Source organism: Bacillus rossius, chromosome 1 (genome assembly GCF_032445375.1).
Source record: "Bacillus rossius redtenbacheri isolate Brsri chromosome 1, Brsri_v3, whole genome shotgun sequence".
NCBI classification, from domain to species: Eukaryota; Metazoa; Arthropoda; class Insecta; order Phasmatodea; family Bacillidae; genus Bacillus; species Bacillus rossius.
This window is the reverse complement of record NC_086330.1, coordinates 127451316-127478751: the sequence shown is the minus strand read 5'-3', so window position 1 is coordinate 127478751 and position 27436 is coordinate 127451316. Positions and strand designations below refer to the sequence as shown.

Sequence of the window (27436 nt, the reverse complement as noted above, 5' to 3'; positions counted from 1 at the left end):
TAATGGCCTGTGCTCTCAGAGTCAGCGTCCAACACAAGTTAGTCAATATAATATAATTCATATAAGCTGTAGTAATTACAAATATTTCAATCAAAATATCTTGAAATTTCAATATTACCTAATTATTGTCATTTTTAACATTGAAATATAAATTTTCGATAATTATTGTCTTTTGTAATGTGATCCTTAAGTTATTTATCGTCATATAAATCACAATATACTAAACATTACGAATAATACAAAAGTAGACTATCAAGCCCAAAAAAACCAACATATGACTTGCCCACTCAAATATTCCTCTAGAGGATAAGCGTCGAGGGCAAGACCTGAGTGACCTCAAACATCTTTGTCCCTCGAGTAAAACGGCCATTCTCCAAACTTTTCGGAGCAAGTAAAACGCGCAAGGGCTTCCCGAGAGTTAAAAGGTTAAAAAAATACTTCGCGTAAAACAAACCTAAGAAATTAGAATGGCGTTAAAATGTCGAATGGAAAATAAACCTTAGTTTTATACTTTGAAGGGCAGTGCGTATGATATTGTTAAAGTATTGATTATTTTTGTAAGTCGTTTGTACATAAACTTAATGGCGTAAGTATACGGAACAATGTTGATAGTTAAACTTTATGGTATTTACACTGAAATTCTTTTAAATCTAATGCTGTATTTTTTGCTTAAATGCAAATAGGCGCATAATTTTTCCTATATTTTCAATTTTCTGTGCACCAATGTTTTTTTTTTTTTTTTGGCCATTTCTTAGATTTGTATATAACTTCATTAGATGTATTTTTTGTGTTAATGTACATTACATACACTTGAATACCAGTGAGAGTATTTTTGGGTTTTTGTGGCCCCTCTTTATTATATAGTCACTGAACAGAGTTTGTAAGGTTTTACTTAGCTACGCCTACAAAATGGAAATAAAATACAAAGGATGGGCTACATACGCAACAGCATGCGCACAGCACAGTCTCAATGAAAGTTGAATGTACACAAGCAGTTTGTAACTGCCACATTGGAAAATAGCACACGCACAGCAAAACACTATGGGCACGGTGTACATACAGGCAACATACTTCTGACTTATCTCTGTGCTGTGCACATATTTCTGTTTGCATCCAATCAGTGTATATATACTATGTCAGTGGCATGGAATAGCAGTCAGTGGTTTTGTTATATGCATGCCATAGGAAAAGGATGAATCTAATTTGAGAATGTATATGGGGTAAAACTCTGATATCGGGGCTTTTTAGAATGGAAAGAAAAAAATTGAAAACATGGTTTTCACACACTACAAACGTCCCTAAATTTACGATGAAGGGATTGTTTCTTAATTCCTACTTGTTCTTGGGGGGGAGGGGGGACTTTTTAAAGCTTACATTATAATACCTATGTTTTCACACTGCCGCCGCCATTCATTGTTTACCCACGTTCATGTATCTCTTTGTTTAGCGCAACAATGGCCAACTATGGAGAATTAAAAATATGCTAATTTTTCCGTTTCATCTATTGAAGTTTTTTCCTGGATCCTGAAGGCTTTATCCTGATGGCATGATCCTGTTAGCTTGATCCTGTGGTTTATAATGCTTGATGTTTTAGTTCAGTATGTTGAAAGACCCTGATAGCATGATCTTGTAGGCTTGATCTTGTGGTACATGATGCTTGTGTTTTAGTTTCAGTACGTCGAAAGATCCTGATGGCATGATCCTGTTGGCTTGATCCTGTGTTACATGATGCTTACTGTTTTAATTCAGTATGTTGGAAGATCCTGTATGTAAAAAAAAGTTGCATATAATAATGAATTATGATTGTAAGTCAAATAAAAAAGATTTGTTTCAACCTCCAATCATAATTCTTACTTATTTTGCAATTTATTTCGTGTGTAGGATCTTCCAACATACTGAACTAAAACAGAAATGATCATGTATCACAGGATCAAGTCAGCAGGAAAATACTATCAGATCTTTCAACGTACTGAACTAAAACAGCAAGATTCATGTACCACAGGATCATGCTATCAGGATCAAGCCTTCAGGATCCAGTGATTAACTGTGATAGATTAATCACCAGCCATATCAAATCTCAGAATTTACGTTGGCTGTAATCAAAGAATTCCTTGGAAAGACTACAAAATTCAATGTGTCAGCTACTTTAGTGCACAGCATGTATTCCTCACAGAAAATAAACAAATTTAACAATTCAATTTAAATTTTAGACTCCTATTAGACTTGCCCGTTACAACGTGACTCATAATAGTACATACTTTAAATGAAATGTAACAAAGCAGACATTTTGTAATATGATTATTTATTCTAATAAGACAACAAACATTAAATATAAGCTGAAAAAATTTCTTACAGTTGCAATATAGTTGTTACTTAAACAAATTTCATTATTACAACATCTATATTGACTAAAGTTCTCAAAAAAAATTTTTTAAAACCCATATGGGTAAACAATGAATGTCGGCGATAGCGTGAATACGCGGGTTTTGTACTGTAAGTTGTAAACTATTATTTTTTCACAAACCAGTAGGAATTAAGAAACTTTCCTTTCGGGGTTAAATCAGGAAGTTTCAAGTACATGGAAAACACATGTTCCTATATTTTGTGAGTAAACAATGAATTGCGGCAGCAGCGTAAAAGCACAGGTATTGTAATATAAGATAAAAAAAAATTTAATTTTTTCACACACTAGTATGAATTATGAAACCATCCCTTCGTAGTAAATGTAGGGACGTGTGTAGTGTGAGAAAACCATGTTTTTAGATTTTTTCTTTCCATTCTAAAAAGCAGTGATATCAGAGCATTACAGTAAATGGTAATTTTGGTAAATATGTAGTTGGGCTGTATTTGTGAAAAAAAATGTTAAAAATCCGAAAATACTTTTATTCTATGCTCTTTAACTTCCTCTTTTCATTAAACCCGGCGGAGATAAGAAATTCCAAATACTTTAGGAGATATTGCCATTCTTATTTTGCAATACAAGACCTGTGCAATCATTCGACAGTCGCAATTTTTTCATTTTGCCATGTGTTCGTGAATGCCTATTTAATTAAAATGGTCAATTAGGTCAGGTCAGATACATTATAAATACTTTCAAACTAAGCGGACATTAAAAATAATGTGAATTAATTTTAATGGTTGTTTAGTTTTAAAGTATTTATAATGTAACTGACCTGACCTAACAAACCGGGACAAAGGATGAACAGTAGGAACTCACGTAATTTTTTTTACTTATTACTTGTGCAACAATATCCAAATAACAAATAAAACATTAAAATTTGAAACGTTTAAAACTCACCTAAGTTAGAGGCTGGTACAATTCCATTGCCATTAGTAGAAAATGATGTAGTCATTCACCTACGTCGCGAAAAAAAAAAAATTCATACTCGTAAACAAGAAACAATGTTATAGGCCACATGAATGCACAGGTATTGTGATGAAAATTAAAAAAATTGTTATCTCCTAAAGTAATTGGAATTTTTATCTCCGCTGGGTTTAATGAAAAGAGGAAGTTAAAGAACATGGAATAAAAGTATTTTCGGAATTTAAAAATTTTTTAACAAATATCGCCTAACTATGAAAATTAAAAAATTTCGTATCTCCTAAAGTATTTGGAATTTCTTATCTCCGCCGGGCTTAATGAAAAGAGGAAGTTAAAGAGCATAGAATAAAAGTATTTTCGGATTTTTAACTTTTTTTTTTTTCGCAAATACCGCCCAACTACATATTTACCGTAATTTTCTTTGATTGTGGTTTTTTCCTAAATAAAACAATAAAATTCTGAAAATGGTGTTTATGTGCACAACATACTTTCCTTGTTTTACTCTGAAAACAGCATTGAAAAATTCTACTTGTTTCTGAGGAATTTCTGTTTGTAGGATACTTTACAATACCTGTGAATTTATGCGGACACAGTTATTTTTTCTTTCAATTGCATTGCTGATCCGGTGATTCTCCATGTATAGCAATGTGTTTTTTTTTTGTATTTTGACTTTGTGATGCAGTGAAAGGTAAATCAAAATTAATAATATATGTTAGTCCCTACTGTGCATCCAAACCAGAGTTACAAAGATGTTTCTTAGCATAATAGAGGCGCAAATCACCAATTTGTGACATTCAGTAGCCTGTAATATTAACTATATTCATTATTAATTTAATACCTCAATTGACTAAAGTATTTCAAAACATACACACACACAGATCCACATGGGAAACCCAAGATCCACAACAGTTAATTTTGAGGTAGTGTTTATGCATGTTCAGTTTTCCCCCCTAAAATCAACACATTGAGGATGTGAATTTTAAATTCCATGTACAGGGTATATAGTTAAAGGTTTTTTGCAGATTGGTTAAAACTTTGGTAATTTTGAAAGAAAGCCACATTTTGTGAAAAAGGGGGGGGGGGGGGGGGGGGAGTTTCAATATGTTTACCATTTTTGGTTTGGTGTAAGTATTACAAAGTTGTGATATTGTGATAATGGTTATGTTAGGTTAGCTGCATTAAAAAAAAGTTAAATTAGTGGATGGTGTTTAGGTTAGTGTAGGTATATTTTTTAATAGTATTTGTAATGTAGCTAACCTGTCCACATTATTTTAAAGTCTTTTTTAATTGAGTGTGACGATTCTCTAATTATCCTATATTATATGCAACGTAAGTTACACGAGCGAATTGTGAACATCGGAACTGTTCAGGCTTTGGATTGGACTGGTGTGAATCCTAGGTTTCTTAAGTTGCAATGCTAAAAGCACAATGGCAGTGGCCTCGTCACTACACAGGCTGTCTAATGTAACCTTTAAATGATGAATTCTCTGAAACCAGTTGGGATTCGCGAGCGCTGTTTTAAAGGTAAATCGAGGAATGTCTGTTGTAGTGGAATTTCATTATTTTATTTACAGAAAAGTTACAACGTAAGTAATCGGTCATGTATTTTTTACGAGGAACTTCTGTGTAGTTTATAATTTTTAAACTTTAAAAATAATACAGTGAAATTAAATGCTTGGTTCTAGGCAAACAACCGCTTGTGTTAATAATACGTGACAAAATTCAAACATTTTATACTGAAAATTTTGATGTAAGTAAATGCAAGAAAATTCTTGGTATGTTTCGAACTGCTGTATTGTGGTATGTTTCGAACTGCTGTGTTGTGTACAAGTACAGCTTAAACTACTGTGCTGTCAGTGGCGAGGCGTGAGGTTAACATGAGGGAAAGCAACAACTCCGTTCACCCAAAAACAAGGGGGGGGGGGGGGTCCGGGGGCCCTCCCCCGGGAAAATATGGATTTCAAGGTACAAAAGGGTGCTATTTAAGTAGTTGTCTTAACTGAACATTGACTATTCCACAGGTAGAAAAATTGACATTTTTTTTAAATTATAAACTATTTTCGAAAAATAATAATGTTTTGCATACATTATTCTGATAATAAAATACCTACTCTACATTATTTATATACTAAGTGGGAGAGTAGTATCATCGATATCTGGTACAAAATATATAAACAGACAACACATGGCAAAGTAAGTACTTAAAATAAAGAGAAGAAGCTCATAAAATGTACTAGAATAGTAAAAATTAAATGTTGGTATTTTTTGTACGAACACAAAAGAAACTATCTTCATACGTGATCAGAAACTCTGTTAACTGGTACGTGGTTATTCACAGCCACCCCAGCGAGATTGCAACTCTCGAGCTGGGATCCCGTATCCGCCACCCGCGGGACGCGGTCGGTAGCAGTTGGCACTGCTAGGCCGCCTCCCGTACGCCCACAAATCCCCCACGCACTGCCAGCCTTTGGTTACCCAATAGGGCACAGGGAACTCCCAGCCAACAGCCCGCGAGAGAGATGCGCGCGCCCCGAGAGACGACCGCCGACTGAAACGCCACCTCGCCACCTGCCCTGCCGAACTGTAGCGGACATAGTCGAAGCAGTCGGCGGAAGAATTCCACCGTCTACTTCGGCCATGTACGCTTCAGTTCGGCAAGAAAGCGCTACCTTCGTAGCTTCTACCACGTGTTTTTACAGCCAATCCCCTCCTCGAACCTTTGTACCATGCCACCCCCCTTCCGAAAGGAAACTACTGCGGCAGCCTTCCCGCTGAAAGCGGTCCTACCAGCGCTTCTAAACCTAGCAACGCTTCTAAAACAGCATGTTGTGTGTGTCAACGAGTTCTTTTCTTATAGCGCACAGCGCACAGTATTGGGTCCCAAGAAGATAATGTAAAAAATACATACACCTAACTGCACGAGCCAAAGTAAAATACTATTCTGAATAAAATATTTATTTAAAAAATATATTGTCTGGAAACTGCCTGGGCAAGCACTGCTTGCCTTGCTTGCCCTGACGAGACGCCACTGTGTGCTGTACATGTGTAACTGTGCTATTTATATGCTTTTTGTGTGCTGTTGTGAATGTAATCTATGTTTAAGCAAAGTCAGTTTGAATGTGAGAATTTTACTCACAGAGCTTTAATTAAGGTTATGTGACCTACAATTTAGTGCTCATAAAATTTTTTTTTTTACTGTAGAGGCACAGCTAAAAAAAATTAACACTCATAAATGGATTTGGGTAAATATTGAGGACAGAGGCATTTTGAAATAAAGGCAAACAAGAATTTGAAAATACTTTTTTTTTTTATGTCCTTTTATATTCATATCTTTTTCTAATCACTGTAAAATGGCATGTGCCTCCACTGAATGATTAGAAATAAAACAAGAAACCCAAATCTATTTTCACGTGTATCTTTCTTTAGAGGGGTAAACAATTACCCTTATAAATTTATGTCATGCCGGGTGGTTGGGAATCCAACCATGACCCTTGGCACATGAGCTTGACATGTTAGCATTAGAGACCACCAAAGGACCCACTAAGTATATAAGCTGAAGCAGTAGCGTAGCAGGCGGGTGGCAGGGATGGCCCCCGTCAGGGGTGCCTGAGCAGTGGGGGGGGGGGGGGGGGGGGGTTGCCACGACGGTTTCGCGGTTACTGAACTCCCCCCCCCCCACTCTTTTAATCCTAGAGGGGACGCCATTTTCAAGTCTGGCCAGAGGCGCCAGTCACCTTAGCTACGCCACTGAGCTGAAGTAGAAATTAAACTCCTCCTAATTTGGTTGTTTGAAGTGTGCCCCAGGGCCTGAAGAATTTTGTGCTTGTACCAGAGAGAAGATGGCGGAAAGCAACAGTGAACAGTTCTCTCTGCGCTGGAACAATTTCCACTCGAACCTGTCGACTGGCTTCCACGCGCTCCTGCGAGGGGAGGACCTGGTGGACGTCACGCTTGCCGCCGGCGGGCAGTTTGTCCAGGCCCACAAGCTGGTGCTGTCTGTGTGCAGCCCCTACCTCAAGAGCTTGTTCAAGGCGAATCCTTGCAAGCACCCGATAGTGATCCTGAAGGACGTGGGCCACAAGGAGCTGGTGCACATCCTGGAGTTCATGTACCGCGGAGAGGTGAACGTGCGGCAGGACGACTTGACGGACTTCCTGAAGACGGCCGAGATGCTGCAGGTGAAGGGGCTCGCAGGAGACGACACACCGGCAGTGAGTAGACAAGTCTACAAGTCTATACGTTGCTTCTAGTTTAAGAGCTGTCAGCTTTTCCTTGAAAATAAAAATCCAGGGAATTGTATTTTTGAGCACTACAGATTCCTGTATAGTCCTCAAAAACAGTGTATTCAAATTCCTACTGGATTCTCAGAAACTCACAAGTGGGCAGGGTATGTAATCAAAATTGTGGGGTAAAAGCCATCGAAAAAAAAAAAAAATTTTGATTGGAAAATTATTAAAATCATTATAACAAAGATACTACTGTGAATGTAATAATTTTACATAAATATTTATACATTTTAAAATTTCTGGAACACAATTTTCTCAGACTTCCAAGGCCATTTTACACTTACAAGTTTCCTTAAACATCATGCTAGAAGATCAAGTGTTTAGGATTAGAGTATCTGAGTATTACACTAAACAGAATTACTTAAAACTGTGAACACTTACCGTAAAACTGTCTTCACTCGGACACTTTTGTTATGGTTTTTGGGTCGTAGGTAGGTTACAGGTTAAGATAATCAAATAAAACCTTTACCATTAATTGAAGAGTAGTTCATTTATTAAATCTCAGCCTTATATAACCTCTTTAAATGTTACATTAAAGAATAAAATAATAAGCAAATGTGTCAGGGTCAACCATGTAAAATGGTGTTGAGTGGGACACTGACCTTAATAACATTATAAAAAAGTAACTTGCCTTCTACGTCCGCACTCGGACCCGCTAATACGTAAACCAAACTGTTTACATAATTTTTTATGGGTTTCAGACTAATGCTTATGATATGAGGGGGCATAGAGTAATAAAAACTTGCTTGTACCACACATGAAAACAAACATAATAATGAATACAAAAAAATAAAACATCACATTATAATGCTAGGAAACAACTGTAGTTTCATTTGACAATATACCCATCAAATGAGTATTTAAATTTGAAGGACACCAAGCTGTCATTTTTGTAGTTAAAAGCTGGCAGTCCTAGACTGCGCTCAACTTGCTCATAGTCAATGACACTTTTGTCCTCTGGCTCTGCCCACTTAAAAACGAAATTATTTGTGTCCATGTTTCGGGCGAATCGCATGAAGAGTCCATCAGGAACAATTTCTTCCACCAGCCCCACAAAGTATTTCACACTTCTCTTGCTGGCGAATTTCACCAACAACCAGTCACCAACACTTGGATTCTTGAAGACAAGTTCGTCATCAGGAACTTCTTCAGTGTCCGATAAAAGAAACTCGTTAGAAGAGTCTTTCAGAGAGAAGTGCCCCTCATTAGATGAAGACAATTCCCTCAGCTGCTTTCTAATTTTCTTCCCCTCTTTGTTTGGCTTTGCAATCTTTGATTTTACACTGATGGATGAAGGTTTCGGATCGGCAACCTAGATATCTTGAGCTGAAATGCTGAGTCCTGGAGCAACATTGACTTTTTTCTTCCTGTTAGGTTTGTTGTCACCAGTGTCATGGCGGAGAGTAGACGAAAAGTCAATTACTACCTCTCCTACTAGCTGCCTTGGCTTCTTAGTAGGAGACTCCTCAACTTGGGTTTCTCGTTTCTTTACCAGTTTCCTCAAAACATGTTCGGCATTAAGTGGACTAATTCCACAGGCTCGAAACCCAGCTTCTAGGTTTTTTTTTGCTGATTAGGCGATATTGCCTCGCAGAGCTTTTTCAATAGACTGCCTGGGTAGATTGCTCAGTCTGCGGTCTGCTTGCAGTTTCCAATTTCAGGAAAATCTGTCTCCAAGCTCCCTTCAACGGCCTAAAAAAACTATGTCGAGGGGTTGCAACAAGTGTGTTGCATTGGGGGGAAGACAAACAAATTTGATTTTGTTTGACTCACAAATGTTCAGTACTTCTTCAGAGAATTGTGTTGAAAGGTTGTCACCAATGACAACTTTGTTACCTTCACAAGACTTTGCCCAAGGCAAAACAATGGTTTTAAACCAGTCCAAAAATATATCCTACTCAATCCATCCGGATTTTGACCGGTTGTAACGAGCCCCAAGTGGGCCTCTTGACACCCAAGTGTCATACATTCTTTCTGCCTTGTAACAGACATAAGGAGGCAATAAATTCCCACTCGCTGTTCCAGCGAACATGAGGGAGATACAGCTTTTTGAGCTGTTTAGAATCCGCTTAGAATATTTTGTACCCGTTTGAAAATACATTTTGATGAGCCAGGGTCATCACTCAGGTTGGTTCCATCATAGTTTAGTATGTTGGCTGGCGCTGTCTCACCAATAGTCACTTTAAGGTTTTCAAAGTATTTTGAAACCTGATCATGGCTGATCATTGCTCGCCTATGGGTGATGTTTCTACTCATGCGTAGTCTGAGATCTGGATTTCTGGACAAAAATCCATTTACCCATTCTTCTCCAGGAAAGTTGTTTTTAAAAACAGGAACCTGACGGCCTTCCTTCTCCAAATGCATTTTTCACAACAAGGCGTATGGCGAGTCGAGTGAAAGTAAAACCCCATTCTGCTACTTTAGCTGCATGGGCAGTAAAAACCCTTTCTTCAGCTTCTGAAAATATTGGCTGTTTGCCGTGAGGGCCTTTGTATTTTCCAGAAACATGATCACTTAAAGTGGATTTTGGTAAAGAATATTTCTTTGCAGGTGCTCTAAGTGATATTTTTTTGTCTTTAATTTCCTGAACAACTTTTTGCAAAAGTTCATATTGTTCACTCATTGAACACTAATTAATTTCACTAAAAGCAATAAGTTTATTAAATAAAACTTAAAAACACGACTCAAGTAAACACTGGTTAACAGACAGACACTGCACTCACCTCTAAATATATATACTGGCGGGAAGTGCGCTAGCAGACGTGATAATGCCTAGAGTTCACAGGTCTGAATCTCACTCTGTTGAAGAGTTCGGGTTAAAACTGGATTAACTTTTCCGCGAATATCTTTTTTTTTTTAATTAGCGAAATAAGCTTTTAACTATCAAAATCTTGTTCACGAGAAAATACTGATCATAATTATATCAACTATAACATTTTTGTCGATAAATATCAAATCTTATAAACCTTAGTTGGACAAAAATATATTTTTTTAAAAAGTGATCTATTGGTATTCCTGCAAGTGACGAGACAAAAAATACAGAAATGCTTCTCATACTCATACAGCAGTTTATCTTGTGTTTTTAAGCACATTTCAACGCCATGATCATCTTTATAGCACGTCTGGTGAGTTGGTAGTTAATATTTTAAAAATAGTCTGCATGCTGTCCAGGTCAACAACCCCTGTCCGAGTCAAGACGGTTTTACGGTACCTATGTTGTAGGTCCGTAAATCTTCTTCACTGTGAGCAGAAAATGGATTAGTTCACAATCATCTATAACCTTCAACGAAACATGAATTCCACGAGGCACCCAACATAGTTACAAATTTGCTGACCATACCGATGTACAGTCTACCTCACATCATGCGACACTTACAGCGACACCATACATGCTGACATTAGAAAATATGATGGTACAAAACTCACGAATCTACTGCGAACAACCATAGTAAATTTCTGCTCCCAGCAAATTTGATTCTTTCACTTTGCAAACAACACACTAAATGATCTGGGAACAACTACCGTAATTCAATTTGATGAATCTTGTTTCCATTCTACTTCATGGGTACAAATACTTATTTCTTAAATAAAAAAAACCTAAATCTGCAATATTGCTAAATATTGTAAAAATTTAAAATTATTTAAATATAGGTTGTTAAAAAAACATTATACAGTATTTGCAACCACATATAGATGCATAAAAAAACATATATAACTATTTCCAGGGTTAATAACTTACACTTTTGACACAATAACATTATTTTTAATTACTTTTTTTTGTGTAGAAGCAGGTGATCTAGATTATGACAGAAATTTATATATTTCAAGCATTAAAATGATTGAAATATACTTATTTGCAAAGTATCACTACATAGTATAAAACAAAGTCGCTTCCCGCTGTCTGTCTGTCCCTATGTATGCTTAGATCTTTAAAACTACGCAATGGATTTCCATGTGTTTTTTTTTAATAGATAGAGTGATTCAAGAGGAAGGTTTATATGTATAATACATACATAATATAGTAGAGAAACACTGATAATTTTAGAGGTTTCTAATGTTTTGTCGTAAATAAACACATTTTTTTGAGCTTACATTGCAAACGCTGGCTGAACCCTATGAGATCGATCAAAATAATGTACTACAGTATTATACACCTTAAAAAGGTGTAGAAAAATGTCCGCGATGGAATATGTCTATCTCTTAGGGATAACCCACAATAACCATTTTTTATCCTTTACTTTTTACGAGAAATAATGGCTTATTTACGAAGCAATTTTAAGCATTAATCCTTATCAAATTAAGTACCTTAAATACATTGTGCATTTAATATAGATCAATATGGTCCTTTACAGCATGTAATTTAAATGAATATTTTCGAAGATATTACAGATTTAAAATGCAGGGACATAGCGGTTGTGGCGGTACCGGCCGGGGGGGCCGGTATATAAAGACTTTCTGTAGTATATTTAGTATCAGCATTGCACCTGTGCGAAGCCGGGGCGGGTCGCTAGTATGTACATAAAGTAAGCTCACTGTACAAAAATTAATCACCCTAGTTCGCACGCACAGATGGATAGTTAAACCTGTACAGATTGCGCAGTGAATAAGTCCCATGCTCAACCGCACGTGCACTGCCTCTACGTGGCATAAGGCAGTAAGATCAGTGAGACATTGATGTTTCAAGCGGACAGTGTACGTCAACATGGGTAACATGGGTAGCTGTAAGGATGTGACAAGAGTGACAAAAAAGAGGCAATTCTGTTTGACCATGCCCATGGCCATACGGTGCGTGAAGTTGCTGGATTTGTTGGTGTTTGGCAGCAGACTGTTGAGCGTGTCAACAAGCAGTGGTGAACTACATATGCCCATGAAATACATCAGAATTGTGGTCAGAAAAAGTATCCTGACTGAGAGGGACTGGAGATGCGTTTCACGGCTAGTGAATCAAAATGGCTTCCAAACCCAACAGGAATTGCTGCTGTCAGTGACTGAAGGTCCATCCCAACCTGTTAGCAAGAGAATATTGCAATGGGAACTGCAAGCAATGAACATTTGGAGTCGGTCACCTTGCAAAAGGCAATTTCTCACACAGGCACATAAAGCTGCGCGTCTTCAATGGGCTAGAAATCATCGAACGTGGACAGTAGCTGACTGGCGGAACGTAATGTGGTCTGACGAATCACATTTTTGCCTGTATTCCAATGATGCATGTTAAGTGCACCGAAGACCAAATGAAGCATTTCATCCTGGATGTGTGCATTGTCAGGTTAAAGCCGGAGGTGGGTCTGTGGTGTTTTGGGGGTGTTTTATGTATCGTGGATCAGGCCCGCTCACTGTGGTGACCACTAACATAAACCAGTATGTTTATTTAAACATTCTGGATGATCAGGTGTTGTCTTTCAGTCAACATCTTCATGATGAGTATGCAATTGATACCCCGATTTTTCAAGATGACAGTAGCAAACTTCATCAGGCTGGACGCATATGTAACTGGTTTTACGAACACTCCCCCACCCTATCACATCTTGATTGGCCTGCTAATCACCTGACTTGAACCCCGTTGTAAATCTGTGGGACATGTTGGAACAGCAGGTAAAATGCCGACATGAGCATCCTGCAAATTAGTGGTATTGTGCGATCAAATCCTCTTCAAGTGGATGCGATGTACCTGCACAACCTTGTGGGCTGGCTTACTAACCGAATCCAGGCGGTTATCAAGTCCAGAGGTGTAGTTACCTACACTGTATTAAATGATGCTTGTAATGATTTATAAAGGGGTAACTAATTATTTTATGTCCGGTGAGCTTATTTTAATACCTTATCATCACATGGTATCAGTGATGATACGGTGCTATTGGTATTAATTCATAAAATAAATTTAATTATTTCTTACCAATTTTATTACATTATGTGTTTTTATTTTTATATTTAAATTTTTTACATAAGGTTTTCATAAATCAGACTTTATTTATGATTTACTTAGTGTTTGAGTTGAAGGATTGTAGACTAGTCATGTCAAAGTTAAATGTTTTGTTTGTTTATGCTGAATGCCAATTTTATGCAACTGTGATAGTGAGAATATGTTAAATATACTGCACAATTATTTGAATAATTCTCTAAATTGATGGTATCTTTTTTTTCTTCAAAGAATGTTAATATGTTCATATGCTTGCGAGATAGCAGGGTAAATAATCAATTGGGAAAACTTGAATGAATTGTGAATTCTTTTGCTGCCAGGTAATCCAGTAGAATTGCATGTATTTTTGAATGTAAATGCATTGAGAATTATCTTTTTAACAATATGGGAACAGCTTGATGAAAAACTACACACTATGTCTTCAGGAAGTCCATCACATACTATTTTTGAGTGCTGTTGTTTACTTCTTCTTCGCATGGTGCCCTTTTTTGTCGGCATCGTTTTATTTCCTCCACTTTTCACTCGCAGAGAGTGTTTAGTATTCTGTTCCTTAAATTTTATATATTTTTATTCGGCATTGCATTTGTTTGCTGTGATTCTTGCACAAAGTTAGGCTAGATAAACATGGACCTTGGTTTTTCATGCAGTTCACCACATATTGAAGAAAAAATTTTGTCAGGTTAGCCACATTCGAAATTCCTGTCAAGCATTATTTTGTATAAATTATTCAATGTCTTGGGAAAATGCATTACGATTACTTTTCATAAGCACAAGCGGAGCGATCACAGCTGTCACACCCAACCACCTAATTATTTTATTTAATGTACCTTATTCTCATAAATTTTCAGTTCCAAAGTTTTTGACGTGACAACATCTAATAAATCGATGAACACCGGCTGCACGCACGAAAAAGTGTCCCGTTATGCACATTGTCCCGTTAAGCTGTATCCCATTACGCTCATTTTATATTGCTCTTTGCTAACCTGAACCTCCTAGCATTGCGACCGAGTCCATGGTGTAATTCTGTTTTCATGCATTTCAATGTAACAATTTCATTGCTCTTTGCTAACCCGTTCCTCCTAGCATTGCTGCAGAGTACGTGGCACAGATATATTATTTTTGACTTTATCTTGGTGTTGGGTAAGCCATTTTCCTTCACATCATCCTTGAAACACTCCCATACGTTACCTACTTTTCCTATCATCATCCTATCCTTAACAGAATAACACAGATTGGAAGAAGTTAAATAGCAAACATGTATAAAAGTTATAGTTAAAATAATCTCTTCGTTAAAGTAATAAACATATTTGAATTAATGAGTACAAATAAAAATAAATTTATCAATTAAATTGTAGATTTCATTTCACTCCTTCTTTGTATCCATACAAAATTGTGATAATTCAATAAAAATGATTCAATTTTATTCATAAAAGTATGCAATCATTTCATCAATGTTTTGTTATGACGTCACGTTAAACTATCGTCCGTAAACCGACTTTACAGACAACCAATTTTTTTTTTGTCTGAAGGCTGTTGTAAGCATTATTGAATTTGTATTTTGCAGTGTTAAATGATTTTTATTCCACCCTTTCCCTGGTCTTTGTAGTGTTTCCTACTATCAATTTTAATAGAATCCTATTGGAATTGAGAAATAAATAAAATAAAACAATATTAGTGACCTCAGAAATACTATTTCCCCCAAACAAAACCCTATATATATATATATATATATATATATATATATATATATATATATATATATATATACAAATTTTGAAAACCAATCATATTTAAAATGAAATATTATATATATATATATATATATATATATATATATATATATATATATATATATATATATATAATATTTCATTTTAAATATGATTGGTTTTCAAAATTTGTAAATATTTGGATGGTAGGAAGACTATGAAGAATATTTAAAGTGTGAGATAAATAAAAAAAAAAAAAATTGATAAAATATTGTTTTAAAAGTACGTTTTATTAAACCCTCCACACAATTGAATAAATAAAGAACAGAAAATAATGAAGGAAAAGAAATTTAAAAGAAGAACAGATTAATCTGAAAATGAATTTTATATACAAAATGAAGAATGCTAACCACATTGGTCAGCAAATCTATGGCATTCTGCTTCTTGGAGTGCATGAGCAACAAGTGCAGAGCATTCACCTGTCTACATGCATCATTTCATCCCTTTTGTAAAATAGTCTGTTCAAAATGAGAGATGAACAAGAGATTAAATGCTGTAGGTAGGCAGATGTTTTCTGAGTGCTCACTCAGTTTATGCTGTGGGTAGCAAAATGTACAGTTATGTTATAACACCATAGTAAGGTTTATAACTAAAATTTATTTGTTCTTCGTTGCCCTTCCTAGCCAGTAAAGTTTTTTAAACTCAAGTCAGGAATAAAAAATCAGTTTTTAACTTTTCTAAATATTTAAATAATGATTGTTAACTTACATTAATGTTAAACTGGCCCAATCAGATTTTACCTTCCAATATTATGCTGTATTCTTTTCCAGCTAACTACATTTTGAGGATTCAGTGAAGTTAAATACTTAATCTATGTCACAATTTTAATAATTTAATAATGCTTGTAAAATTTAATTTAGCTGTTCCCTGTTCTGACCTAATTGGGTGTCTGCACAATTACATATTCTTTGCAAAAAAATATATACAAAAATTCTTCTTTTTTTGGCAGTGGTATTGGTGTATCTTTATCAGTGACCATCCACACAAACCATAAATTCATTACAATATTATAATAATTAGTATTGCAAAAATTCACAGTTTCACATTAGCAAAAACCGATTGAAATTGCACATTAAAAAAATCTCCAAAAATAATAGAAAGTTCTTGCTTACAACAGTCCAGGGCTAGGAAATATCTTTGCAGGTAATTGGACGTTCTGTAATCCGGCTCTAAAGAAGCCGCTTGTGCTCATTTTTTTTGTGTGATTTTAGGTGTTTATTGATGAATGGAACGGGACAGGTTTTTTAAAGCAGCAATGGTCGTGTGTATTTATTTTTGCCATATAGTAGTTTACTACAACTTATTTTGAATATCATTGTCCTGTATTAATTTTCTTTGGTTTTTGACGTGACAATGTCTAATAAATCGATGAACGCCGGCTGCACGCACGTAAAAGTGACCCGTTATGCACATTGTTCCGTTACGCTGTGTCCCGTTACACTTGTTGTTCCATTACGCTGTGTCCCGTTACACTCATTGTTCCGTTACACTGTGTTCCGTTACGCTGTGTTCCGTTATGCTGTCGGCGAGTGCAGTAATAATAGGTTATATGTTACAATTGACTAAAAAATTATGGTGATTCATATAATTGATGATAGATATTTGATTACTATACAGTTTATTTATATGAAAACTTGTTTAAATTATATTTAAACTTTATAGCTAAACGCCAGTTTTTAAAATTAATTACAAGTCATCTACACGTGAACTGTTTCGTCGACTGTTTATAAAGTGAAGTGAAAAGTTAATGTGGTTTTCATTGCTTATTACAACAATTTTGGCAATTAAGGTTAATTATTCTTGCATTTTAAAAATCTGTTTACTAGTATAATTTCAAGTATTTATTCTTTTATTATTAAAAAAAAATGATTCAATTTTATTCATAAAAGTATGCAATCATTTCATCAATGTTTTGTTATGACGTCACGTTAAACTATTGTCCGTAAACCGACTTTACAGACAACCAATTTTTTTTTTCTCTATTAAATCTGTATCAATGTTTGATCATTTGGCTAAATCACTAATCTGGCTTGCCGAAATTCCGAAAGTGCCGAATTCAGAAGCCATTTGCTGTAATGTGAATATGCAAACAAATACACTGTAATCTAGGAAACAAGTCCAAAATATAAAAATTCACAGTTAAAAAAATTGCTAATATTTCAAAGGGAAATAAAAAATAATGTTAATAATAAAATATTAAAGAAATTTTTCTCATTTACCTTTTTTCAGAAGACCAGCTAAACTATACAATTTCCTAGTTTAATGAATCATTTTGTTAGTAACAGATGTCTTAATTATTTTATGTAGTGTTTATTTGGGTGATTGAGGTAATTATAGACAGATAAATACTGTAATGGAAACAAGAGAAACTCGGGACTTTGGTGAGAAACCATCTTATCATGTTTCTGGAGTGGTTTCAAAAACATGGAAAAGTGAAATAAGAAATTGGTTTCAATCTCATTTTACCCCAAATGCTAGTGTAGTGTTGTGGTTTTAACTAATATCTTCCACCTCACTCTGACTCTAAATGTTAATTTTGTAAAACGTTAAAACTCTTTAAAGATATACACAATAGAATGTAATCCCACCAAGGTGATCTGTGTTTTATTCCTGGAAGGACCAAACACAGATTTCCCTTAAGTGATGAATGAGTCTTACGTTGATGTGATATTACCCAGGATACGCCTGTTTCCCCCACTTGTACATTTCATTAATGCTCCGTTATCATCTCATAACTTTTTTCTATCTCTAAGGACCCCGATGTAGATGAGGCAGTAAGCTCTTAATTCATTTAATAGAACTTGACAATAGCCATAAATATTTTTAACTCATTACTCTTTAGTGTTTTTATACTTTGTTATGTAAAATAATTACACCCTGATGCATCCAGACCTTCCCAGCTAGCTCAAAATAGCTAGAGCAAACATTAACAGTTGCAGAAATAAGTTGGGCGTTGAAAATTATTTAGATTCCAAAATAATTTTACTATCGACAATTGTTTACTGAAGTAACGCCTTTTGGACACAAATTTATATTTACGGTTTTTTTATTAATATTTCATGAAATCTCTCCAGTCATCATTGCTGCCATTTTTCAACCACGAGAACAAGTACATGTTGAATCTGCAAACAAGTTGCACATAACCTCTTCACTGATTTCAAAACAGACAAGTTGACTGTCTGCAGGTACCGAAGGATGAATACTAAAAGATAGTACTCAATTATATCCCGAGGTTGCACATGACTTCAGGCTACAAGCCGAAGGACTCGTGCCCTCAGTACAAAGACAAAGTTTACTTGATCCTTGTAGTGGGCTAATAGCTACTACTATGGTCACAAAATTCTAAATAAAAGTTGCAAAACAAAAATGTTTGATTACATAAGGTAGCGCTCGAACCACAGCCATGAAATTCTCTCTTCGAATCATTAATATATTAATTTTGAGCCACCGCCCAACGCACGACCTCTCGGTACCTAGTACAGATGCTGACTAACAAGGCTACAGGCTAATGAGTACCACCTGAAGGAAGTGGCAGGTGCATGTCCTCACTACCCAATCACAGCACAGCACTCACAAAAACATAGCAGTACACGAATTTCCGAACCCTCGTAACGGCCAAAGTTACAACAAGAAAAAATCTTAGTCTGATGATATCTTTTTTAACCAATCACAAAAATACCTGGAAAAATATCAGCCAGTCATGGTGCATGGTAGCAGCACTCCGACTAACTCCAAAATCCTTTATCACGGTTACCTAACTTTGTCTCTCTCTAATTATTACATACTTGGCAAACTATTGCACCTGCTAGTTCAAACAAAGGGTCATTGCAAAAAAAAAATAATTTTGTTACCACACATTTACGAATAAAGAAAAACAAGCAACACTTAAAAAATAGTGAAAAAACACAAAAACGTAACTATTCAAACAAACAGGTAAAACTAACATCTAGGGGCTTATTCACTATAAAGCAAGAAAATCATGAGAACCCTTAAAAAGCATGAAACAGTATAAATTACGACCATAAAACATATGCCAAACATAAATACTTCCTAAAAGGAATAACAAGCTATTATTTGTATAATGTCAGGAAACTTAACTGTAGTACTGAATATTATCAGACAACATAAATCATTAATTAAGCTGTTTAACAAGTAGGAAGGACAGTAGCCTGGGTCGTTACAACCTATTAAGGACCCCACCCACCTGGGTGCAGAAGTTCAGAAAAATCCACGCTATTTGAAAACTGCTCAAGATATCCGAGTGGTGTCTGTTAACGTAAAGCATTTAAGAATGCATTGAGGGTGGATGAGTAATCCTGTTTCTGTATTTTGTTTCCAAACTGTGTTTTTTAGAAGATTGAAAATGGCTAAAATGTTTTTCAGACTAATTTTTAGGTATTACCAAGATATTCATTTCTTCACCATATAATTTTATGGTTACAAGTCAGATGTCATAGTTGCTGTATGCGTACGACAAGAAGATTGCATGCGCGCCAGTTCAGAGCCTTCCGCTTAGAGGCCGATAATGGTCTAGAACAGGGGTCGGCAACCTGCGGCTCGCGAGCCACATGCGGCTCTTTGGATGTGAAGCTGCGGCTCTTTACTTCCATACGCAAATATTATTTATTTTATAAAAAAACATTTAAAAATTGTTCTAAATTGATTAACGAGGATAAGGCACCATTTCTATCTCTCAGCATCTTGTACTCGCTTTTCACCGCCCCCCTCCCCCGTGACACGCGTCGTCACTGTCGTCAGTCCGTCGGAAGCTCTCGAATGACGCCGTCGTCGGATGTTTCTATGTAGGTTTTAATTCGCTTTCGACGCAAGACAGTTTGGTGTCTTCACCAGTGCTTTGGCTGTGACGTATAGTTTGTTGCTTCAAGTAGAAGGTATGTATGTACTACATATATAATAATAATAATAATAAACCGAAGTAAAGGTAGGTAACATAATAAGTATTATATTTTTTAAAATACATAGTATACGTATATATATATTTTCCAAATAAGATACCTAACTACTTTTTTGAAATCAATAAGAATTGTCAAAAAAGAAACAAAAGTACTACTGTTTGATATTACCGCGAAAGTGTTTTTATTGAAATATATTTAATAATTGCTTATTTTGTTATTGATCTATTTTATAGCTTTTATTATTTAAAATTTAGCTTTTAAATAATAATTATAATTGTAAGTACCTATAAATTGTTATTTAATAAACCTATTTTCGAACTCAGGATCAAAGCAGATAGGTATTTGCAGTTTTAGATTTTTTATATGTTTGGCAATTTTCATTGATTTCAGCATATCTGGGCATAACACCTTTACTCGTAAACTATGTAACTAATATTTGCCAAAATAAAAAATAAAAAAAACTAACCTGTGCAGACTGCACCGTGAAAAACACGTTCTGACAAGTCCGTTCGTGCCAGTCGGCGATCACAGCACACGGGAGGCGACCACAGATGCGACGAAACTATGTACTTATAGTCAATCAGTACGTGAGAGAGTGAGACAAACGGTGTTTCGTGTCTAAATTATTTATTTTAATAATTAAATTATTAGAGAATTATTTATTTTATTTAGGTAAGAATTTTAATTGGGAAAATCGACGTAAAATGTTTTTTGATAAATTATATTTCATTATGCCCAGATTCTCGTATGTATTTACGTAGTTATACGTTGACATAGTAAATAATTGCAAAACTTGTCATCTGCTGTTTTGGATACCTAATTAATAATTTTTAAAATTCTTTATTACAGATTCACCGCAAGAATGGCATCTACAAAAAAAAAGAGAGAAAAACTGAAGAAGAGCATCGAGAATTCAATCTTGATTGGATGGAGTCGTTCGCTTTCATATGCAACTCAGATGGCCTTCCAACTTGTCTCATTTGCCACGAAAAACTCGCACACAATAAGAAATCAAATTCAGAGAGACACTTCACTACAAAACATACTCAGTTTGCTAGTAAATATCCAGCTGTCGACGAACTTCAAAAACAAAAACAGCAATCAAGTTCTAGGTTAAGTAACTGGACGCAATCTACAAGTAATGTTAATCTGGCAAGCTTCGCGGTATCACTATAAATTGCAAAAAAAGGCAAACCAATCACAGATTGTGAGTACGTCAAAGATTACTTCATACGTGCATCTGAAGAACTGTTTCGTGATTTCAAAAACAAACCATAAATCTTAAAAAAAAATTAAAGATTTGCCACTATCCGCTAAAACAGTACAAGATAGAATAGTTAAAATGTCTTCAAATGTAACATATATGCAGGTGGAAGACATTCAACTGGCTTCTGCTATAGATGAGTCTTGCGACACAAAAGACACGGCTAAGTTGCCCTTTTTGTCAGGTATATGTCTTCCCAAGGTCCAAAAGAAGAACTTCTATGATTGCTACCGCTCTCGGAACAAACTAGAGGGGAAGATATAGCGAATGCCGTGCAAAAATGCCTCGGAAGATAATAAGATCGATTTAAATAAAATCGTTTCAGTAGCAACTGATGGAGCCAGAAGTATGACAGGAAAAAATAAAGGGACAACAACGATTCTTCGGAGCAAAATAAAGCACGAAATTCTTACGTTTCACTGCATAATAAACCAAGAAGCGCTTTTTGCCCAAACATTTCCGGCCAAAATAGTTGAGGTCATGAATTTGATAATCAAGATTGTTAACAGTATCTTGTCAAAAGCACTCTACCATCGTCAGTTTAAAGAATTCTTAAACGAAATGGAGACTCAGTATTCCGACCTCCTTCTTCACAATAAAGTGCGATGGCTTTCCAAAGGTAAGCTGTTGAAACGTTTTGCTTTGTGCTTGAATGAAATAAATTCATTCCTCAATGAAAAAGGCATTAATCAGCCTGAGTTAAAGAACGGTAAATGGTTGCAAAAATTTTACTTTATGGTGGATACCACAGCAAAATTAAACGAGCTGAATCTAAAACTGCAAGGAAAGGGAAACCCAGCCTATGTTTTGGTAGAAGAATTGGTTTGTTTCGAAGAGAAATTAATTTTTTTTTGCAGAAGATATTCAGAGCGGTAAATTACTTCATTTTCAATTTTTAAAGCGATATCACGATAAAACCAGTGCAACTGTTGACACGAATTACTTTAGCACAGTTATAAAAAAAATTATAGGTGAATTTTCTGACAGATTTCAGCAATTCAAAACCAACAAAACCACTCTAGCATTCATAGTAAATCCTCTCAAAACAAATAGTAACGAAATCCACATTGAGCTATTTGGAGTTAATACTGGATCTCTAGAAATGCAATTGATCGATTTAAAAAGTAAATCTTTGTGGAGTGGAAAAATACAGAGTTTAAAAGCAAGTTGGAAGAGTTGGAGGTCCAGAATTGTATGTACGTAACGCAACAGAAGTGTACAGCTTGAAAAGAAATGCCGCGAGTTGAGGCACTTATATTTGACGCATGGAATAGTCTTCCAGATTGCTACAGTAAGGTGAAGAAGCTGGCATTTGGAGTGCTGACTATCTTCGGATCGACATATTCGTGCGAGCAAGCGTTCTCTTGCATGAATATAATTAAAAGTAAAATAAGAAGCCAACTAACAAATGAAAATTTAGAGTCGTGTTTGAAACTAAAAACAAGTTATGAGCCAAATTTATCCAAACTTTCTAAAACCACGCAAAGCCAACGCTCCCGTTGAATTTGTTTGCTCAAATGTATGTTATTGAAGTACAAGTTAGTTTTGTAAGTAAATGTTTAATTGTATTAATTTTTTACTTAAATAATAAGTGTTTATCTAATACCATGTATATATTATCTAATTGTTTATGAAAAAACACTATTTATATATGTATCAATATATTTTTTTCTTATGAATAAATAGATTAGTTTTTTTTATCAAATAACTTTATTTATGCAAGTACTATTTATTTATTTATTGGCAAGAAAACGTTTTGTGGCTCTTTAAAAACTTTGAAATTTTGTAAATTGTAATTTTTGACTCATCCGACTCAAAAGGTTGCCGACCCCTGGTCTAGAAGCACTAGCGAGATTCACACTTATCCTATCGCCTAACGAACACAAATAATCCCTGAAAGGGCGGGCCCTTTTAACAAATGTAGCTACAAACTTAAGAATGATTTGTCAGTTTTCCTTTGAAAACGTAATGTTATTTTACTTCACTATGGTGTAGAAATTATTTTATTTTATACACAACTTTATAGGATATATGGTATTCAGTATGTAGATTTAGGCATACCCACTGATTTTGAGGAGTAAGTATATTAAGAATATTTTATTACCCTCGGGGGTGGTTTTTTTTTATAAGTGCCAATATCAGTGTTATCTATGTATGCTAGTGTAAAACTAGGACCATTTGACTTAACATTTGTAAACCTTTTTCTTTTAAGTACTATGTTAACTTATTTATTATATTATGATGCTTCACATTAGCATTTAACACACAGAGACAAATATATGGCCATAACTCATGAATAAAATCAGTGATGATGACTGTGTTTTATTTATTCCCACATGAACATACCAAACAATTTTATTCATGAAATGTTTTAAATCCTGGCATATTGTGTGAAATGCTTATTTAAGGCTAAGATCCATAGTTTTGCAGCCACCAGGGATATTATTTCTCCTGTGAATATCATTGTAGGTAAACAAACGTAAAGCCATAGTTTTGTAAAGAAAGCTTTGAATTTTTAAAATATGATGAAAAAGATTTTCTCAAAAAATTATATTTTATTAATTTTTAATTAAGAAAATTTTAAAACTAAATATTAAACTGTACAAGACTTTTGCTTTGCACACAATGTAAATTAAGTATCCTGAACAATTCTATGTCGCTTAAATGATTGCATACCGTACAGAATTTAAATTATTTGATTCTAAAACTTGTTATTTAACGGACGCGTGTAGCTCGTGAAATGTACGAATGATGTGTTAGTTCAGCATTACACCGCTAGATGTCAGGCACGATGAGTTTAGAGTTTGCCCGCTAGATGTCCCAACTATCGCAGAGGATTTCTGTAGGGAATAACATTTCTTTGGAACGATAGGCTACAAAACTGGTGTCTGTGACAGTAAGTCGTATTTTGAAGATAGAAAGTAGCTAATCAACGAAAACTATTCCATTTCCTTCGAACTATATTGAACACTGAAACAATTATTTCCTAATATTTCACAGATTTGATTTAACGGTACTCTGTAGAACTTTAATTGTTAACATTTTATTTTCTATCATGGCAAAATTTATTGTATTCATATTAATAGTCCTATTGCGTGAATGAAACGTGACCTATTATATAATATACATTCAAAATATATTGTACGTAAGAAAATTAGGTAAATTATGTGGTTAGGAATCTGAAAGATGTACTAGCAAAACTTACTCATACCAATGTAGCAGTTGTAGGTACGCTTACCAGCGTACAGTTTTTGCTAACACATTTTAATTATTTGGTTTCAAAACCACATAAATGTATTTTCTTTATTTTACTTTTGACAGCAACACGCGTCCTCTTTCGCCCCATGGTCTGCTCTGTGAATATCATGTCACGCAATATTTTTAATGTCATTGTAATTTTGGCAATTTAAAATTTGTGATTTATGTGTAGTAAAGTAATTTTTAATTTTTATAATTTAATTTTTTTATGGTTGGTTGGTTTTATAATGGTATATACGTTTCTTTATTTCCTATAATAAACTCATCTTTTCCTACTGAAATCTTTACATAATATTTCCAAACTGCAAGAACTATTTCTCTGCATAAGAAAGTTAATAAACCCAATATATAAAATTATCATGTGATAGCAGTTACGTCTAGTTTCACAAAAATATTTGAACACTGTGTTAAAATTATATGTATAAAATTATAAAATACTATCAAATTTACAACAGCTAGAAGCACTAAAACAGCTTTGCTTTTTTTTTATAAAGGATACCGATACAAGGCAATTGATGAATCAATAGGAATTCTATGTAAAGCATCTAACACATTTGACACAATTGATCAAAATATAAAGTTGAATAAAAAATAATTTTAACTGGGAATAGTTTAAAAACACACAAATTATTACAGTTTTATCTTAATGACATGAAGTATATAGTACCCATTCCGCTGAATGATTGGTTCTGCATTGTCAATTCTCACATCCAAACAACAAATATCGGGGTTGCCCAACGAAGCATTTTCCTGTCCTATTAATGAATACGTGAATGATGTGGAAGAATCAGTAAAAATAAGTATCTCATTAGCTTTGTGGATGACTCAAACATATTTCTTTAAAAAACCCAAAAATTCTCAAATGTACGAAAGTTTGTTTCAGAGAAATGTTTTAGATACTATTTACAAGATTTTCGATAAATTGTATCAGATTTGGTAGTGAATTTAGTAAGGTAGTTAAGAAATGTTCTGTTCTTTAGCCACTTTTTTTTCAATCCCTTATAGTATTGGTTGGTCGTATAAAGTATTATTTCAGACGAAAGTTGTAGATACTATTCATTAAGTTTGCAGAAAATAAGAATGTATTTTATATTTTATTTGGCAAGAATATTATAATTTTTATTTGTATTTCAATTCCAATCGTTTGAACTCCCTGCAAAAATGTTTAGACTTATCAAAAATCGCTTTATAAACATTTTTAAGATAACATCTAAAGTTTACAAACAATTTTAACTGATTTGATGGTGTGCATGATAATGAAATTAAGAAAATTTTTTGTCGTTTAACCTCTTTTTATTATTCCTTGCAGTTATTTTGACAAATGTTTTGGTATGAATTTAACGATGTATACGGATGCGGGGGTTATAGCAATTGTCATATTAAAAAAAATAAACCTTCCCCATTTCAGCCCCAATTGGTCGGATGTTTGCCATTAACAAACTTGACCGAGATTTCTCAATGCTTTTTGTTTTTTTGCATTAGTTTGGAAATGTTTTGTGCAAAATTACGTAGTTATCATTTTCATATAAATTTATGTGTGTGTGTTTTGTGTGTGTGTGTTTTGTGTATGTGTGTTTTGTGTGTATGTGTTTTGTGTGTGTGTTTTGTGTGTGTGTTTTGTGTGTGTTGTGTGTGTGTTGTGTGTGTGTGTGTGTGTGTGTGTGTGTGTGTGTGTGTGTATAATGTATTGAGATGACAATGATTTTGGGGACACTGAACCGTGTAACGAAAAGCTTCGTAGAAATTTTCCGGAAGTCACACAGTGGTAACTGCTACAATAGGAAGTCTTTCTCCGAAATCTACCTAATTATAAAAAAAATTATTACTTTTATTTCAATGAATTAAAGGCTAGCAAATTCATGCCAATACAATTGCATACAAACAGAATTTTTTATAATAACTATTAGCTGCGGCATTAATTTTTAGAGTTATAAACAAGTCAAACTTAAACAAAAAAAAATGAACAGTAAGGATTTAAATTAATAAACCACGTCTGTCATTACAGAGAACTATTTAAATCTTTAAGATGCATCCTGTTCCTTGTATTTTTGTCTTTGTATCCATTTTATATATCAAAAGAACATGAAAAAAATACTTCATTATCGAACCAGAAACAACCAAAAAATACACATGCAGAGAACCACAAATAATACTGCCTTGGTAAGTGTTTCTGCAGTGGATTTAAACTTTATAATAGCCTTTCATGTTTCATAAAATCAATTTTAAACTCTTATTAAATTTAAATTAATTCTTTTAGATAATTGAAGATTGTAAGACTATGTCCGTATTCGCCTGAAGTATATAACACTATACGTACTTGTCACTGGAAGTGACCTCACAAGGGCTGTATAACTGGAGTGAAGTATATTTAAGTGCGCAAGTAAACAAATCTGTGTACTTCTCACGTACTTCCAGTTGAAAACACATCACCATTTTGAAAACCGATTTGTAGGTAATATTTAATTTTAAACATTTAATAACTCTTAAAAACATAAACCATTTTTATTATAAATTTAATGAAAACATTAATTTATACACGTTTACAAAGAAGTTTAAACAAATACATGCACATACACAGCTTACTGTTCGTAACAACAAAACATAGGTAAAATAATAAATTAAATTGCTGTACATTCGCAGGACAGCAATTAAGTGTTATAAATAACTATTTTTGGCTAAACTTTTTTTGTCAATAAAAATTGTG

The 27436-nt window shown here is 34.5% G+C and overlaps 1 protein-coding gene across 19 annotated transcripts in view; it reads left to right on the top strand.

Moving 5' to 3' along the window:
- The first annotated feature begins 334 nt into the window (after positions 1-334).
- LOC134545329 (broad-complex core protein-like) overlaps positions 335-27436 on the top strand; it is a 164751-nt gene continuing 137649 nt past the window's right edge. For 8 of the 19 annotated variants that reach the window (XM_063388586.1, XM_063388600.1, XM_063388597.1 and 5 more), the window contains exons 1-2: positions 432-586; positions 7155-7533. In XM_063388586.1, the coding sequence (XP_063244656.1) occupies positions 582-586; positions 7155-7533 (384 nt within the window). In that variant the 5' untranslated portion in view covers positions 432-581. Of the gene's footprint in view, positions 587-7154; positions 7534-27436 lie in introns of all 19 variants that reach the window. The other 11 variants (XM_063388590.1, XM_063388603.1, XM_063388576.1 and 8 more) reach the window with 9 other exon arrangements.